The sequence below is a fragment of the Salvelinus alpinus genome, chromosome 32, assembly GCF_045679555.1.
Source record: "Salvelinus alpinus chromosome 32, SLU_Salpinus.1, whole genome shotgun sequence".
In the NCBI taxonomy this organism is placed as follows: domain Eukaryota; kingdom Metazoa; phylum Chordata; class Actinopteri; order Salmoniformes; family Salmonidae; genus Salvelinus; species Salvelinus alpinus.
In genome coordinates, this window is record NC_092117.1 from 9,088,397 (window position 1) to 9,104,703 (window position 16,307).

The 16,307-nt window shown below is 43.6% G+C and overlaps 1 protein-coding gene across 4 annotated transcripts in view; it reads right to left on the reverse strand.

The window, feature by feature from the left end:
* Positions 1-16,307, reverse strand: part of LOC139562071 (inositol polyphosphate-5-phosphatase A-like) — a 268,112-nt gene that overhangs the window by 19,780 nt on the left and 232,025 nt on the right. For all 4 annotated transcript variants that reach the window (XM_071379382.1, XM_071379386.1, XM_071379384.1 and 1 more), the window contains exons 10-11: positions 12,262-12,357; positions 11,654-11,728 (exon numbers count right to left, since the gene is read on the reverse strand). In XM_071379382.1, coding sequence (XP_071235483.1) covers positions 11,654-11,728; positions 12,262-12,357 — 171 coding nt within the window. The remainder of the gene's footprint in view (positions 1-11,653; positions 11,729-12,261; positions 12,358-16,307) is intronic.

The following is a 16,307-nucleotide window of genomic DNA, read 5'->3' on the forward strand; positions in this document are numbered from 1 at the left end:
GTCCTGGATGACAGGGAGCAGTTGCCATACCAAGCGGTGATTCAGCCAATTAAGATGCTCTCAATGGTGCAGCTGTATAACTTTTTGAGGATCTGAAGGCCCATGCCAAATCTTTTCAGCCTCCTGAGGGGGAAGGGGCGTTGTCGTGCCCTCTTCACAACTGTGTTGGTTTGTTTTGGACCATGATAGACCCTTAGTGATGTGGACACCGTGGAACTTGAAGCTCTCGGCCGTCTCCACTACAGCCCTGTCAATGTGAATGGGGGCATGCTCGGCTCTTCGTTTCCTGTAGTTCACAATCAGCTTTTTGTCTTGCTGACATTGAGGGAGAGGTTGTTGTCTTGGCACCACACTGCCAGGTCTCTGACCTCCTCCCTGTAGGGCTGTCTCATCGTTGTCGGTGATCAGGACTACCACCGTCGCGTTGTCAGCAAACTTAATAACGGTGTTGGAGTCATGTGCGGCCACGCAGTCGTGGGTGAACAGGGAGTAAAGGAGGGGGCTAAGCACGCACCCTTGAGGGGTCCCTGTGTTGAGGGTCACTGTGGCGGATGTGTTGTTGCCTACCCTCACCATCTGGGGTGGCCTGTAAGAAAGTCCAGTATCCAATTGCAGAGGGAGGTGTTTAATCCCAGGGTCCTTAGCTTAGTGATGAGCTTGAAGGGCACTATGGTGTTGAATGCTGAGCTGTAGTTAATGAACAAGATTCTCAAGTAGGTGTTCCTTTTGTCCAGGTGGGAAAAGGAAATAGAGATTGCTTCTGTGGATCTGTTGGGGCGGTATGCAAATTGGAGTGGGTCCAGGGTGTCTGCGATAATGGTGTTGATGTGAGCCATGACCAGCCATTCAAAGCATTTCATAGCGACAGATGTGAGTGCTATTATGGGGCAATAGTGATTTAGACAGGTTACCTTGGCGTTCTTGGTCATGGGGACTATGGTGGTCTGCTTGAAACATGTCGGTATTACAGACTGGGTCAGGGAGAGGTTAAACATGTCAGTGAATACACTTGCTAGCTGTTCAGCGCATGTTCTGAGTATACGTCCTGGTAATCCATCTGGCCCAGCGGTCTTATGAATGTTAACCTGTTTAAATGTCATACTCACATTGGCTACGGAGAGTGTGATCACACAGTCGTCTGGAACAGCTGGTGCTATCATGAATTGTTCAGTGTTGCTTGCCTCGAAGCGAGCATAGAAGGCATTTATCTCGTCTGGTAGGCTCGCATCACTGGGCAGCTCTTTGTTTCTCTTTGCAATCCATGATAGTTTGCAAGCCCTACCACATCCGAAGAGCGTCAGAGCCGGTGTAGTAGGATTCAATCTTAGTCCTATATTGACGCTTTGCCTGTTTGATGGTTTGTCGGAGGACATAGCAGGATTTCTTATAAGCATCCTGATTTGTGTCTCTCTCATTGAAATCGTCAGTTCTAGCCTTTAGCTCAGTGCGAATGTTGCTGTAATCCATGGCTTCTGGTTAGGATATGTACGTACGGTCACTGTGGGGACTACGTTGTCGATTAACTTATTAATGAAGCCAGAGACTGATGTGGTAAACTCCAAAATGCCATCGGATGAATCCCGGAACATATCCCAATCTGTGCAAGTTTAGCATCCGCTTCATTGGACCACTTCCGTATTGAGCGCATCACTGGTACTTCCTCTTTGCGTTTTTGCTTGTAAACTGGAATTAAGAGGATGGCGTTATGGTCCGATTTGCCTGCATTAAAATCCCCGGCAACTAAGAACGCTGCATCTGGGTGAGCATTTTCTTGTTTGCTTATGGCCTTATACAGCTTGCTGAGTGCGGTCTTAGTGCCAGCATCGGTTTGTGGAGGTAAATAGACAGCTACGAAAAATATAGATGAAAATGCTCTTGGCAAATAGCGTGGTCTACAGCTTATCATAAGGTATTCTAACTCAGGCGAGCAGGTCCTCGAGACTTCCTTGATATTAGAGATTGCGCACCAACTGTTGTTGACAAAGAGACCCCCCTCCTCTCAGCTTACCGGACGCAGCTGTTCTGTCCTTGTTCAGACACGACTCCGTGAAACATAGGATATTACAGTTCTTCAGATCACGTTGACAGGATAGTATCGAATGGAGCTCATGCAGTTTATTTTCCAGTGATTGCACGTTTGCCAATAGAACGGATGGTAATAGCGATTTATCCACACGGCGTCGCATTAAAAATTCTGCACCTCAGCCTCTGTAGCGCTGCCTCCGCCTCCTCCGAATGACGGGGATTTGGGCCTGGTCTGAGATGAGCATTATGTCCGCCTCCGATTTGTTAAAATAGAAGTCCTCATCCAAATTGAGGTTAGTAATCGCTGTTTTGATGTCCAGAAGCTCTTTTTGGTCATATGAAACGATGGCCGAAACATGTACGAAACAAAAAATGTATAATAATTTGATCAGCGCAAAAACACACAAAATAGCACAATTGGTCAGGAGCCCGTAGAACGGCGGCCATCCCCTCCGGCGCCATTCTATCAATTCACAATTCCAACATAAATGTTTGTAAGCTAGTTTAAAACTTGATTGACATTTTCACATACATATGTGGGACACATTTACATGGCTGTGTATTTCTGTATGAGCAAGTTTATGTGGGTAACTGCGAGTAGCCTACTATATGCATACTTACGTGTAAAGTGTGTGTGTGTGTGTGTGTGTGTGTGTGTGTGTGTGTGTGTGTGTGTGTGTGTGTGTGTGTGTGTGTGTGTGTGTGTGTGTGTGTGTGTGTGTGTGTGTGAGCGCACGTGTGCCAGTGGTGTAGAACAGTGGACATTACTTTCCAGACAGTGGGACCCTCAGACAGAGTCTCTGTGGTTCAGGAGGGCAGATGTGTAACATTCATCAAACTCACAGGAGGCAGGGTCACAGGAGAGCTCACACAATGTGAATGAGGAATGGAGCCCGGAGGATGCGCTACACGCTTCACTGTGCGCCACCACCATCCTCCCAATGACACGCTCCTAGTGTGTGTGAAGAGTCCTTAGTGGAAGAGTGAGCCAGCATATAAGTTTGTAACTGAGAGAATGTCAAGATGTACAGTAAAAGTTGGTTTGTGTTTGTGTGTGTGTGTGTGTGTGTGTGTGTGTGTGTGTGTGTGTGTGTGTGTGTGTGTGTGTGTGTGTGTGTGTGTGTGTGTGTGTGTGTGTGTGTGTGTGTGTGTGTGTGTGTGTGTGTGTGTGTGTGTGTGTGATAATATAAATAATTGACTGTAAACATTTATAGAGGTGCAGAATGTAATTGTCCCTGTTTGTGTGTGCACCTCATGTCTGCGTCTATTCTTACCCTAATAGAGTTTCTGGGGGTGTGTGTGTACACCAGTGTGTTTCTGTGAGTGTGTGGACAGGTGTGTTTGTCTCTGTGGAGCTAGTGCAGCCGAGATGAGAAGTGACACCTTTAAAAAGCAGCAGATGAGCTGTGTTGGGGGGTGATGAAGCGCACTGTGTATCCGTGATGTGTGTGTGTGTGTGTGTGTGTGTGTGTGTGTGTGTGTGTGTGTGTGTGTGTGTGTGTGTGTGTGTGTGTGTGTGTGTGTGTGTGTGTGTGTGTGTGTGTGTGTGTGTGTGTGTGTGTGTGTGTGTGTGTGTGTGTGTGCGTGTGCATAGAGCCTCTAAGTGAATGTTGAGTAATTCATTTAGGTTGACTGGAAAACCCAAGGGCTGAAATTTCACACTACATTTCATCCCGGGTCAATTAAGCATAATGATTTGCTGTTCTGGTAGGTCAGCAGTAAAAACAAATCCCAGTTTATATTGGTTCAAGGCCTCGTTGCATTATAAAGATGGCGGAGTAGTTTGTCAGCTTGAAATGACCTTGGAGAGGGCTGCTAGCTGATATGGCTCAGGCAATATCATAGACAAGGAGAAAGATGAGGAAGTGCCTCCCCTAAACAAGTCCAGTGTTCATATTTCTTACTTCGCCTGAATGAGCAACACACACCTAAATCACCGTAGCTGTGATTGTTATAAGAGGGAGAAGTTGAAGGGACAGAGGGAATAAAAGGTATCTGGGCTGACTGTCCCTCTAACCCAGCCTGTGGTTGTCCAAGCCCATAATTGTGCAATGATTTACAACATGTCAAACTATCCCTCTGACAACACCTGCTGCCATTAAAAGCCATCAATAAACACAGAGGTGAAAGGTCATTTAATTTTATTTTTAAGTCACACACTTGGCTGTCATTGCAGGGCCATATTTTTTCTTCGTTTTATGAGATCTTCATTATTTGTTGTGGAAACGATAAACTGTCGCTGACAGGGAATGGCCGACCGCCTTGAGAGGGTCAACCCAAACAAATACAGCCAGCAGGCTTGAGGCTACAGACTCATTATACTCTCTCTTATCATACACTACATGACCAAAAGTATGTGGACACCTGCTCGGTGAACACCTCATTCCAAAATCATGGGCATTAATATAGAGTTGCTCCCCCCTAAGCTGCTGTAACAGCCTACACTTTTCTGGGAAGGCTTTCCACTAGATGTTGGAACATTGCTGCGGGGACCTGCTTCCATTCAGCCGCAAGAGCATTAGTGAGGTAGGCAGGGATCCAAACTGGTGAGAGCCCAAAAAGGTGACACTTTTTGCAAAAAATCCCTGACAAGGGGAAATGCAGGTTTTAACTAATTAAACAACAAAGAATATGATCTACATGATCAGTCTCTGTGTGTAAAATAAAAAGTGGTTAATGTGAACCTGACTCACAGTTAAAAAAATGTAAAGAAAGTAATCCAATGTTATTTGTTGCCTAGACTTTACGGCAAATGACACTCAAGTCTTGAGAAAAAAACAATACACTGATATTGCAGTTAGCCATGACAGCCTTTAAAATAGAACGTTTGTGACCACACACATCTAAATATTGCACTTGGGGAAAAAACATCTTAAAGTAGAAATAGAATGAAACAAACAGGCATTCTATTTTTGCTCTATTATAGTGGCCACTATAGTAGACATCGATCAAGTGCACAAGGCTACATGGGTGCAAAAATAACCTTCACTGAGTAAAAAATGTAATAATCCCCCCTCACTCACACACAAGTGTTACTGTCAAGTTCAACACAACAAAAGCAATATTTTTGGGCTACACTGCACATTATTACATTGTACACTTTTTGCCTGCGGACATCTATTCTACAATGTGCCAGCAGAGCATGATACCCTTTGTTGGCATAATTGATCTCTTTCAGGCAGAGAGGACACCTGGCATACCCCTTTTTATCCACTGTATTGAAAAAGTGAGAAATAGGGAAAGTGTGTGGTGTTCAGCTTAAACCAGGCCCAGCTCCACTTGATCCCTGAATCCACTTGTTTAACAAGCAACGCCTCATTTTCACCTAAATCTCTCATTCCGAAAATTAACCACAAAGGGAAAACATTAGTTCACAGATAGTAGTTAGTTCATTAACTAGTTAACATTTCACACAGATTGCCAGGGCCCTGCAATGACAGCCAAGTGTGTGGCTTAAAAATAAAATAACCTTTCACCTCTGTGTTTATTGATGGCTTTTAATGGCAGCAGGTGTTGTCAGAAGGATAGTTTGACATGTAAGCAACTAACGCGTTATAACTTGAGGAACAGCAAGGAGTCGTATACCAGTTAATACTGTAGCGAATTGGTTAGGTTACTAACGTTAGCTCATCTGATGTTGTAACGTTAGCTAGCTAATGTTAGCTGTGACTTTATTAGCCAGCAAATTTTCACATCATAAACTCTATTATTTGATCAGTTAAGTTGGCTAATGTTGCTCAACATCTCTCTGGCTAGCTAATGGAGAATTTGATCCAGCTAGCAAGATAACATTACTTAACAGCGCTAACAATAGTTGTTCCACCACACTTTCTCCCTCACCTCAAACTTTCCAAATGCCAGTTGTTTTTTGGTTACAGCTCATGAAGTACACTTCATCACCTTCTCACCCCATGGTCAGGCTTCTCACCTATCTCTTCGTTATTGTTCAGGGGACGCACTGCTGTTTTTTATTTTACCTTTATTTCACTAGGCAAGTCAGTTAAGAACAAATTCTTATTTTCAATGACAGCCTAGTGGGTTAACTGCCTTGTTCAGGGGCAGAACGACAGATTTTTACCTTGTCAGCTCGGGGATTCGATCTTGCAACCTTTCTGTTACAAGTCCAACGCTCTAACCACTAGGCTACCTGCCACCCACTGGCAAACTGCCTTTCCACTCTCTGCTGTCTTTCCAGAGCGCACGCTGATGCTGTAACTAGCAAATTGGTTCTCTTCTCTCTTCAGTCGCGTGCTGCATTCTATTGTTATGTGGCTGAGCCTTGGATACAGGTAGTATTGCTCCAAACGCGCATCACTTGTTTGCATACAGCCAGTAGTGATCCAAACACCCCCCCCCCCCCCCCCAAAGCTTTTCTCATCGGATCTACACAAATCACATAGGTCACCTATTTTGGTCCCTGGGTAGGGCACTGATGTTGGGCGATTAGGCCTGGCTCGCAGTCGGCGTTCCAATTCATCCCAAAGGTGTTCGATGGGGTTCAGGTCAGGGCTCTGCGCAGGCCAGTCAAGTTCTTCCACATAGATCTCAGCAAACCATTTCAGCATGGACCTCGCTTTGTGCACGAGGGCATTGTCATGCTAAAACAGGAAAGGGCCTCCCCAAACTGTTGCCACAAAGTTGGAAGCACAAAATCGTCTCGAATGTCATTGTATGCTGTAGCGTTAAGATTTCCTTCACTGGAACTAAGGTGCCTAGCCCGAACCATGAAAAACAACCCAAGACCATTATTGTTGGCAGTACGTCATTGGACTGTGGAGCAATGGAAACCCATTCTCTGGAGTGATGAATCACGCTTATGTGCCTGCGTGCAGTTTGAACCAAGTTTCTAACTAGTGCTAGCACAATTGCTAACTAGCGTTAGCACAATGACTGGAAGTCTATGGGTATCTGCTAGTGATGCACGATATGACATTTTTGGCCGATACCGATATCCAATATTTTCCTTGCCCAAAAAAAACATACCGATACCGACATTTACAATTTTAACAGCCTTTTAAGCATTCTAGTACAGTTATATAGTTAACACACACACATAGACGCAGCGGTCTAAGGCACTGCATCTCAGTGCAAGAGGCGTCACTACAGTTCCTGGTTCGAATCCAGGAAGTATCACACCCGGCCGTGATTGGAAGACCCATAGTGCGGCATACAACTGGTTCGCGTCGTCCAGGCCGTCATTGTAAATAAGAATTTGTTCTGACTTGCCTAGTTAAATAAAGGTTACACACACATACCACACTGCCAAGAAGTTATTTTGTTGGTATTTACGTATGTCCACATTACCAGTAAAACATAATCAAAACCTATTTCTTTCACTTACTTGCTGTGCTGTTTCATGTTCATTTGTTCAGTTGTTTCATTCTCAACCAGGATTTCTATGGAACGCCGTTTGGGTCTTTGCGTGTCAAAAAAGTACAAATCAAATTGTACTTTTCAGTCAAATAACACAACATCTGTTTCAGTAGCTATAGTTAGCTAGCTAACTATATAGCTAGGTGTCATCATCTAAAATAACCCCAATTTATGAGACAGTTCTTATTTGATTAATGGTGGTCGGACCCATTTATGTGAACCTAGCCACAATAAGGATTAGCCACAATAGTGGACTTTGCGGTTAGCTTTCAAAATAAAAGTGTGGCATAATTCTACTATTTGTATTCATTTGCATTACTGTCAATGACATACTTTTATTTTGAAGGCAAACCACAAATGCCAATATTGTGCCTAATCCTTATTGTGGCTAGCTTCACAACACATAACCCAGTGCGGTCGAGCCTCACTAGCCAAATGAAGCTAGCTGGCTGCTTATAATGTTAACTTTGGGCAACAGGGTTAAGTTACTGACTGTTTATTTTCATGAACTGATGTTCAATTTCAATAGGCGAACAACAAGTGGCAACCTAGATAATACTTATTCACAAGGATTCCTAAATCATTGTCTTATTCACAAGGATTCCTAAATCATTGTCTTATTCACAAGGATTCCTAAATCATTGTCTTATTCACAAGGATTCCTAAATCATAAATCAATACTTTTTTGTACAGCTTTGACAGTGCTACTGTATCTTTTTTGGCACGCAAAGATATAAACGGCGTTCCATAGTATGTTGATTGCTCGATCCACACAGCAGACATTGTGGGCTAGTTTAAGAATGCTGTGTTGCACGTATAGCGCAAAATTTTATGTGCCATCATTACATTGTGTACCTACGTTATATACAGTTGAAGTCGGAAGTTTACATATGCTGGAGGAAACCGGTACAAAAGTATCTATATCCACAGTAAAACGAGTCCTATATCGACATAACCTGAAAGGCCACTCAGCAAGGAAGATGCCACTGCTCCAAAACCGCCATAAAAAAGCCAGACTACGGTTTGCAACTGCACATGGGGACAAAGATCGTACTTTTTGGAGAAATGTCCTCTGGTCTGATGAAACTAAAATAGAACTGTTTGGCCATAATGACCATTGTTATGTTTGGAGGAAAAAGGGGGAGGCTTGCAAGCCGAAGAACACCATCCCAAGCGTGAAGCACGGGGGTGGCAGCATCATGTTGTGGGTGTGCTTTGCTGCAGGAGGGACTGGTGCACTTCACAAAATAGATGGCATCATGAGGAAGGAACATTATGTGCAGATATTGAAGCAACATTTCAAGACATCAGTCAGGAAGTTAAAGCTTGGTCGCAAATGGGTCTTCCAAATGGACAATGACCCCAAGCATACTTCCAAAGTTGTGGCAAAATGGCTTAAGGACAACAAAGTCAAGGTATAGGAGTGGCCTAGACAAAGCCCTGACCTCAATCCTATAGAACATTTGTGGGCAGAACTGAAAAAGCGTGTGTGAGCAAGGAGGCCTACAAACCTGACTCAGTTACACAAGCTCTGTCAGGAGGAATGGGCCAAAATTCACCCAACTTGTTGTGGGAAGCTTGTGGAAGGCTACACAAAACGTTTGACCCAAGTTAAACAATTTAAAAGCAATGCTACCAAATACTAATTGAGTGTATGTAAACTTCTGACCCACTGGGAATGTGATGAAAGAAATAAAAGCTGAAATAAGTCATTCTCTCTACTATTATTCTGACATTTCACATTCTTAAAATAAAGCGGTGATCCTAACTGACCTAAGACAGGGAGTTTTTACTAGGATTAAATGTCAGGAATTGTGAAAAACTGAGTATAAATGTATTTGGCTAAGGTGTATGTAAACTTCCGACTTCAACTGTACACAGAAGTTGCTTACCAAGAAGACAGTGAATATTCAAAGTTACTGTTTTGACTTAAATCTGCTTGAAAATCTATGGCAAGACTTGAAAATTGTTGTCTAGCCATGATCCCAAAAATCTTGATAGAGCTTGAAGAATTTTGAAAAATAATAATGGGCAAATATTGCACCATCTCGGTGTGCAAAGCCTTAAACTTACCCAAGAAGACTCAGCTGTAATCAATGCCAAAGGTGTTTCTAATATGCATTGACTCAGGGAGCTGAATACTTACGCAACGACTATATTTTAGTTTTTTCATTGTTATTTATAAAAAATATAAAAAATATTTTCCTTCCACTTTGACAGAGTATTTTGTATAAACTGCTGACAAAAAATGACAATTAAATCAATATGAATCCCACTTGTAACACAATAAAATGTGAAAAAAAATAATTCCTCAGTCTGATCATGATGTATGTAGCATATATATTATATACAGTGCCTTGCAAAAGTCTGAATACTTTTGCAAGGCACTGTATATAATATATATGCTACATACATCATGATCAGACTGAGGAACTGATCAATACTAGCAAAAGCACAATAAACTATTCAATGTAGCGAGGCATTCAGGTATAAGAGACAGCACAGAAGCCCATTCTCCCTGGCCTTCCATGTTTATCTTCCTAGCTAAGGTCACATTTTATTTAGCATGCTGCTGTATTACCACTTAAGGGCACTGACAGGTAAAATATTGAAGAAGTTTAGCCTGGGAGGGGATGGATCTTTATTTATATATTTATTTACTTAATCTGGAAAACTTGCGGCTTGAGTAATGTTGCCAGTACGCAGGGAGCATGACAATGAGGAGCGGCCCTGACAGAAAAGTTCATCACTCGAAACAGGACCCCCCCCCTCTTTACCCCTCCTCCTTCCCAGCCGTCTGCCAACACCACACTGATAAAGTTACAATAAAGAGGTACTGAAACTAAATCAATGATGAAGAGGGGAGAGAGGAGGGGCTACAGGATGGAAGATACGCTACTGGATAAATAGTGGAGAGGAGGGGGGCACGTGTCTGCACAGAATCCTGGTTCCTGGGAACATAGATCCGCCCCTGCCCACTCCCGCTTCCTCTACCTCCGCCGAGGAGCAAGACCCTGTGTCTCTTGACACCACGACTCCCGGAAAAGGTAATCTTCCCAAATACTTATCAGGGCTCTCCATCGTCCCGGCCTGACAGCAGCGGGGATAATTAATTATACAATTTCGATGGGAATATCGACTAAACAAAACTATTAATCACAGCAAAAATCAATAGGCATGGACACATTCAATCATGTCCCGACCAATGATTACTCCTCTCAAAATATAATAATTATTTTTGAGAGGTGCCTCGAATTACATTTCTGTCAAGCCTAGTAGTTGATGAAGGATGCAATGGATTTATTTTTCCTCTGAGGAGGGGTGCAGGGGGGAACATTTATCCTTTTGGAAAGGTAGTTTGTTTTATAAGGATCATAACACTGTGTGTTTAACTAGACTATGACCATCAGATTATCTCTGACGCCCCATTACGCCATTTATCTTGCCGAGCCCTGCAGGGGAGGGGGAGAGGAAAGTGGGGGCATCCTGGGGCACAAACACACACCACATAAACACACACATACCAACACAGAGACACAGACATACAGCCCCACATACACTCACAGTATGTACAGCATACACACAAACAGACAGACTACTTGAAGAGTCATATGTTTCACATGGATTATTGGCTATTATAATGACATGGTCATGAGGAGTCCTGATGTGTGTTACATTGGCTTACATGTGTCCAATTGCCTGTTATACAGTGTTACATATGTCCAATTGCACGAACATACACACATACACTCAGTGTATAGCTGTTTCCCAATAGGAGGTGTCAGGATGATAAGAATCAGTGGAAAATGGAAAACATTTAAAACCATTTTTGCAACAGAAAAATAAAATGTGTGAATTGGAGCAGGTCAAGGTAGTCCCTCGTTTATTCAATTAGTTTTCTTCTATTTGTTACCCAATAAATATTTTCCTAGATTGAAATCAGTGTTTAGACGAGGAAGGAAAGCGTGAGGGCATCCTTCAGACCATCTGCACTGCTCGCTTCTGTCACAATGACACCCACTGTGTGGCCTAACCCCCCCCCCCCCTCCCAAAAAATCTAGTTCCGCATCAGTGACTTTCATTTACTTGTTTCACAGTGAATTTTGGCCTCTGTCTAAAGATGACAACATGTAGTAAACGTCACACATTCCTGTCACTTTGAATGTCCCAACTCCCAACTGAATGTCTTAAAGCCCGCAATAAAACATGTATTGAATAAACCTACCAAAGTTATAAAACAAAATGAATGTCTTACCAGGGTCCCATTGTTTTCCCGGAAAACGTCCTGGTTGATATAATTAAAAAGCTTCTTTTCAAGTTGAAGTACAACCTAAAAGGGGCAGAAGAGGGTAGGAGAATAGTGGACTGATTAATAGCGACCCTCATCTGAACCAGCACTTTATAATTAGAGCTTTAATTCATTTAATGAAGGGTAATGTGCTGTGGTGTTGGGAGCAGCATTCATTCTGTCTGAAGTGTTGAATACTATTATTCCACCTGTACACTTATGCCTGATTCTCACTATAGGGCCAAACCGAGCAAAGCCGGCTGGCCTTGTTACGCATACATCATAGTTGCTGGAAAGGACAATGTGAAATGAAAATATCTTCAACCGGGTCAGGTCGGGTTAGGGTCAGCTCTATGGTGTGTATCAGGCAGTAGAATGGCCTGTAGATTCATTGGGAAAGTTTGTGTGAAAGAGTAATTTCTTTCTTTATAAAGGCACATTACAAATAAGCTACTCCGTGTTCAGGTGAGGCGATGTACATGAGTAATTCTGATAAAGCTTGAAAGATGTCAGGTGTTGTGTGTACACAGTGCATTTACGTCTTGTTATGAACCAACATCAATGCTGTAGCATACCTCGCGATCGTTCTCTGATTCTCTGAATATTAGCTTCTCGACTTCATTGGTGTCACCTACTCTGACCGTCTGCATGGTGGCAGTGGAACACAGACTCTGTAGAAGGAAAGGGGGGGTTAGTGCCAGTATTCCCTACATCTCATAGGATGGAACAGTATATCATACCGTGGACAAAACAAATGTAACCATGTATCGTATGATGTCAAAGGGTAAAACACAGGATCTCTCTCTCTCTGCGTGTGTGTGTACAGAGGGCTATACCGTATCATTACTAATGGCCATTCCACAGTCCACACACAGAACACATGCACACCACTATGCATTTGAAGGATTTTTTAAGAACCCGCACACCCCCCCAAAAAAATCCTCATCTTACTGTCCCCCTCTTTATTCTGTGCTATGTCTTGACCCTGTGGACCGTGTGCATGGTTAAATTCCCCTTTGTGGACTCCTTTAACAATTAGTTAAACATTCAACCATCTGTGTTTGAAGACCCGTTGAATGAGGTAATCCTTCAACCAGTGGTTCCCATACCACACTGCAGGGACAGCGGTCTGATTGAAATTCAAAGCACAGATTAGTTAATCAGGTCAAGCCAATATAACGGGCAGAAAAAGGGCCTTTAGACTGAAATGTCACAAATCAGTCCTGCTTGCCCAAAATGGCACACCAGATTAGAACAAACACCCAGCAGTAAGTGAAAGTGGAACAACCCTCCCCGGTTCCCCCCCAAAGCTGGTTTCTAAAGCCCTAACAAATCGCTCCATCTTTCACTCATTTAGGCCCTCCAAATGCAGGGTCAATATGGTCCCCTGCCATCCAAATGCTAATGCGCTTAAGTGTGCTTAAGCAGCTTTGTGCAATGAATAGGCCAAAGAAGGAGCTGGAGAAGGGCAAGGCATATATACTTACCCTGTCAAAAAGTCATTGTAGCCACACCAGCAAGAGATAATCCAATTTTTTTTTTTTTCATCCACTTCTACGATTATTACGAAAAACGTAGCAAAATTGGCGACTTTTGACGTTCTTCATCGTTTAAGTGTTTTTTTAGAACGACTTCCCAACTTATCGAAATTGAGCAAATCAGAAAACAAAACGCAGCCATGAGGACGGTTGAACAAGATTAAAAAATGGAACATTTTAAGAAGTTATCTTATTCAAATGAGCCTTTCAAGTTAGTGACTTGGTAGCAGCGTTGGGCCCTCTTGTTCCTCCCAACCGAAGCCCTTCTGTCAGCTTTGCAAATCCAAAACCCAGCCAAGCAGAAATCCCTGGCCACTTCAGAGCCAGCAGCGCTGCCAGAAACCCACACAGCTTATTGGACAAAACCCCCCCAGATATTTCAAGAACAGAAATGGCCTCTCCATTCATGTTCAAATGATTTCTGTAATCCAGTAAGCGTTGGCCTCGAACCAAGAAATCTGTTATTTGAGCACAAGGGTCAATGTTGCTTCACTATACCTGAATATGTCCCCGTCACAAGTCAAAAGCATACCTGCGCAAGCAAGCACACAGTTGTTTGTGTTTATTTCTTCTAAGAGCCTAGAGGCTCATTGATCCACAATGACGTAGCTTTTCTGTGTCACACCCTTTGCCAACTGTTTCTGACTCTGAACTGAAAGCTCAACAAGGAAAAACGACAATGACACAATGTCGTGTATTGTGGGGAAATTATTTCACTTGGTCTACATTTTAGTGAAACTACACAATTTCAGGGAAAACCAGTCAATCGGAGTGTAATAATTTTTGAGAATTTTAGTGAAACTACACAATTTCAGGGAAAACCAGTCAATCGGAGTGTAATAATTTTTGAGAATCAACTCAGTTTTTCAGAATAGCCTGCCTACTTTACAAATCTGGGTCCTCTACACACCCAGCAGTATGGTGGTGGTCTGTCCTCACAGTTGTTCAGGTTAAGCAGTTCCGTGGCCAGGCCTGACATGTGATTGATTGATTCATTCATGTGTTCATTGACTAAGACTGATCAGTGTGTCATGGGAGTCAGAGGCGGCTGATTGCACGCCATTGATCACAGTGCGTTCCTGTCGTCCGGGGATGCCTCAGTGAAAAACAACCTCCCCCTCCTCGTCCCTCTAAAACTCCATCACCACATCCCTTGTATAATTCAGCCCGGCCCGACCAACCCACCAGCCCATGCAGGGACCTTCGTCATGAGATACCCCCCTAACCTAACAAAGAGGCAGGGTAAATGAGAAACCCCATGCCACTGCTTAAGTCTTCTAGATCAGTGCAGGACGGGACTGCCAAGAGAGCCCAGGTGCTCTCTCTGATGTAATAAGAAATAAAAAATCCTTGAATGAAAAAACAAGGACAGATGTTGACCAAGAATTAACCCAAGCTCACCACCGCTAACTGTGGATCATGCATCTGGTATAGAGGCACCCTGGGTAATGTGACCGCTTGGGTAGGGGGCGTGGGAGGCAAGAGGAAGCGGGCTCCTGAACAGAGCTTTCTCTTTAAGTAGGGCCAGTGGCTGGGCTGATCAAAGCTCCTGCGTCTTTAAACACATATCTAAACACGCTCTCATTGACCCCCCCCAAATGATATTAACATAACACATTACATCTAAACAAGCTCTCATTAACCCCCCCAAATGATATTAACATAACACATTTGAGTTGAACAATTGGCTTTTCATTTGGTACATGAGGATAAGAGGGAGAAGAAGAAGAAAAACAGGACAGTCGTCAGGGATGAGAAGTTTGGAAGGAAAACCAATATGTAGAGTTGTCCAGTGGGATGTCTTCACTGCGTCGTGAACACCAATAGTCTCTCTAACAGCCCATACAAAGAGAACCCCCGGCCCGGCAAAGCTTTGCATTGTGGGTCTCGGGTCAACACAGGAGACGGGGGGCCTGTTTGTTGAGGAGTTAGAGAAGAGGTTGCCCCTGTGCATCTTGGGGGATGGCGCTTGCTTTGCGCTTCAGTGGAATAATCTCATTGGTGTGGGAGAGGCTACACGGATACGCCTGGTGCCTAAATTGATGACGTATGTCGTGCACCTGAGAGTTGAGCGGAGACAAACGGATTCGGTTCAGTCAGTCGTCCCGATGGGCCCTTTCCAGGTAGCTAGTTTATGCTTGTGGCTAGAAACTTCAGCGAGAATTTGAAACTTGTCTGCCGAAGTTGGGACTTGGGAGAGTATTCAGAATCATTCCGTTTTTAATCGGAGTAATTGTTTTTTATTTAAATGTAGATGTTAAATTCAGTAGTTATACATTTTTGGTGAAAATCACTACAATAAATGTGCTTTAGCGGTCACCCTGGCCTGATACTGGATACACCAATACACTGGTCATACTGTAGGCTGCTATCCTACTCAAAATAAAATCAAGTAGGATGTAACTAATTGGCCGCGTTTTAACTACCAGCGGTGACATGCGATATAGCTGCCCGGTGGGAAGCAGCTCACGTCGGCAAGCACCTCGATACAACACCGTTGCACTGGTCATTCGTACCGGCGTGTCATGATGTTAGCGAATTGGCATGTCACGGTGATATCCAGATGGTAACCAATACTACAAGTTAATTCTCCCTCGCCCATCTAATTATCACTTTCTTTTACAAGTTTTAACTAGTGCCATGCTGTGGTTGTTGCCAGCTAGCCAGCATAAACTAGCTAGCTGGGAAGGGCTCAACAGGACGACTGACTGAACCGAATCCATTAGTCTCTACACGACTCTCAGCTGTGCAACCTACGTCATCAATTTGGGCACCAGGTGTGTCCGTATAGCCTTTCCCCATCCGTGTCCGAGAAGGAAACGGGCGGTGAAAAGACCTCTCTACTCCAGCTGCTCCCTTTAGAGACAAGGTTAAAGCAATCTGTCCCACTTCAAAGCACCGACTGCCTTTCCCCTTCTGCTACTGATCCAGCCACGCAAACAGATGGAGAAGCTTGGCTGAGCCCAACGCAAACACAACATTGACACAACCAACAAAACCATGCCACAACCCCATTCATTCAACCTGGCCACAAGCCAACCGGCACACCAATCTCACACCTAAGAAAACCAACTGTACTCAAA